General features: G+C 41.3%; 1 protein-coding gene across 1 annotated transcript in view; it reads left to right on the top strand.

Annotated features, from left to right (window-relative positions):
- The first annotated feature begins 957 nt into the window (after positions 1 to 957).
- Positions 958 to 1903, top strand: part of polr3h (polymerase (RNA) III (DNA directed) polypeptide H) — a 6774-nt gene continuing 5828 nt past the window's right edge. The window contains exon 1 of the mRNA XM_016258696.1: positions 958 to 1532. Coding sequence (XP_016114182.1) covers positions 1422 to 1532 — 111 coding nt within the window. The 5' untranslated portion in view covers positions 958 to 1421. The remainder of the gene's footprint in view (positions 1533 to 1903) is intronic.

The raw sequence follows: 1903 nt of genomic DNA on the forward strand, positions 1-1903 counted from the left end.
GATTTTCAAATTCAAGAATATATTCAAAAAGGACAGATTGACATTGATATCAAAACCCATTCAACAGAATATATCAGAACAGTTTATTATGCATTTCTGCCTATATACACTGATGGCGCAAGAAACCCAGAAATAGGTCGTACTGGATCTGCATTCTATGTTCCAGAATTTAAAATGGGAAACTATGGGAGGTTAACGGATGGGACATCAGTGTACACAGCCGAAATGGTGGCAATTCAGATGGCACTTAGTTGGCTAGAAGAAGTGATGCCAAATAAGGTAGTGATTTGTTCAGATTCAATGGCATCACCTACCAGTCTTCAAACTTTTCAAACCGTTAGATATGATATCTTTATAGAAATAATGAATATATTGTATAGAGTAAGACATGCTGGAATAATAGTTCATTTTGTTTGGGTTCCAGCGCATGTTGATATACCAGGAAATGAAAAAGCTGATAAAATGGCTAAAGAGTCACTTAATCTGAATACTCCTACTATTTCAGTTTCACTAAGCAGGATGGAGGGGGAAAGTCATATATATACAAAACAGGGTAAGTCAAAGCAAAATGATACTGAACTTAAGTAGAGAAGATCAGGTCATTTTAACAAGACTAAGGATGGGTCATAAAACACTTAATTCTACAATATAATAGGGAAACACAGTACTGGATTATGTGAAACATGCCAAGTAAAGGACACAGTTGATCATGTGTTGCTACTCTGTCCGAGGTATGAACAGGAATGAACTACAAAGAGAATTACAGAACTTAGGATGCAATGAATTTTCAATCGGCAACATATTAAACACAAAACAAGGATGTGGTAAAATAATAAAGACCATTTTAAAATCCATTAGGAATAGTGGATTTAAGAATAGCATATAGAATCCATAATATATACCCTAGACTGAAATCACTTCACTCCAGCACAGGAGGTGGCGGTATGCACCTTAAAAGCTGGTATGCGACCCGCCAATAAAGCCACAGAAGAAGAAGACGCCAGTGCCGTAAACCGCCAGCGGCTGTCGTGATTCGGCACATGTGTAGCTGTCGCTGTTGTCACTCGGTGAGCTCGACTCATGAGAGATTATGGGTTATTAATGGTGTAAATGTATAACTTAAACCGGAGCAGCTGGACAACATCTGTCTGCACACAAACACGGGCTCCTGAGGCTTCGTCGGGACGGAGAGGTAACTTAATATGACAGAAAACCTGCAGCAGAATCTCATCACAGAGCCTGAAAGAGTGTCAGATTCATAGATCAGTAGCTAAAAGATGTGTATCGAGCACTAGCAGTACTTACGCTCAGTCTGTGTTAGATCTCGGATGTCTAGCAGCTCGCAGCGTGTCGTTTAGTCCGGCTCGGCTCGGGTCTGGTTCTGGTTCTGGTTCTGGTTCTGGTTCTGGTTCTGGTTCAGTATGTTTGTGCTGGTGGAGATGGTGGACACGGTCCGGATTCCGCCCTGGAGTTTCCATCGGCAGCTGAACGAAGCGATCGCCGAAGAACTCAACAAGAAACTCGCCAACAAGGTGAGCAGAGAAACTGACATGAAGATGCGTGTTTGTCATCATGCTGAAGATTGCTCAACCCTTGATGGTGCTTAGCTGTCTACTTTAAAGGGGTCATATGAGGCGATTTCATTTTTTCCTTTCTCTTTGGAGTGTTACAAGCTCTTGGTGCATAAAGAAGATCTGTAAAGTTGCAAAGACTAAAGTCTCAAATCCAAAGAGATATTCTTTATAAAAGTTAAGAGTCAGCCACTCCTACCTAAAACGGCTCGTTCTAACACGCCCCCACATGTCTACATCACTATGTGGGAAGATTTGCATAACGCCACCCAAATGTTCACGCAAAGAAAGAAGGCGTAACTTTTATTCTCGCTGTAGTATTGTTGCTGCCG

The sequence above is a fragment of the Sinocyclocheilus grahami genome, unplaced genomic scaffold (genome assembly GCF_001515645.1).
Source record: "Sinocyclocheilus grahami isolate Dianchi unplaced genomic scaffold, SAMN03320097.WGS_v1.1 scaffold1728.1, whole genome shotgun sequence".
Classification (NCBI taxonomy): Eukaryota; Metazoa; Chordata; class Actinopteri; order Cypriniformes; family Cyprinidae; genus Sinocyclocheilus; species Sinocyclocheilus grahami.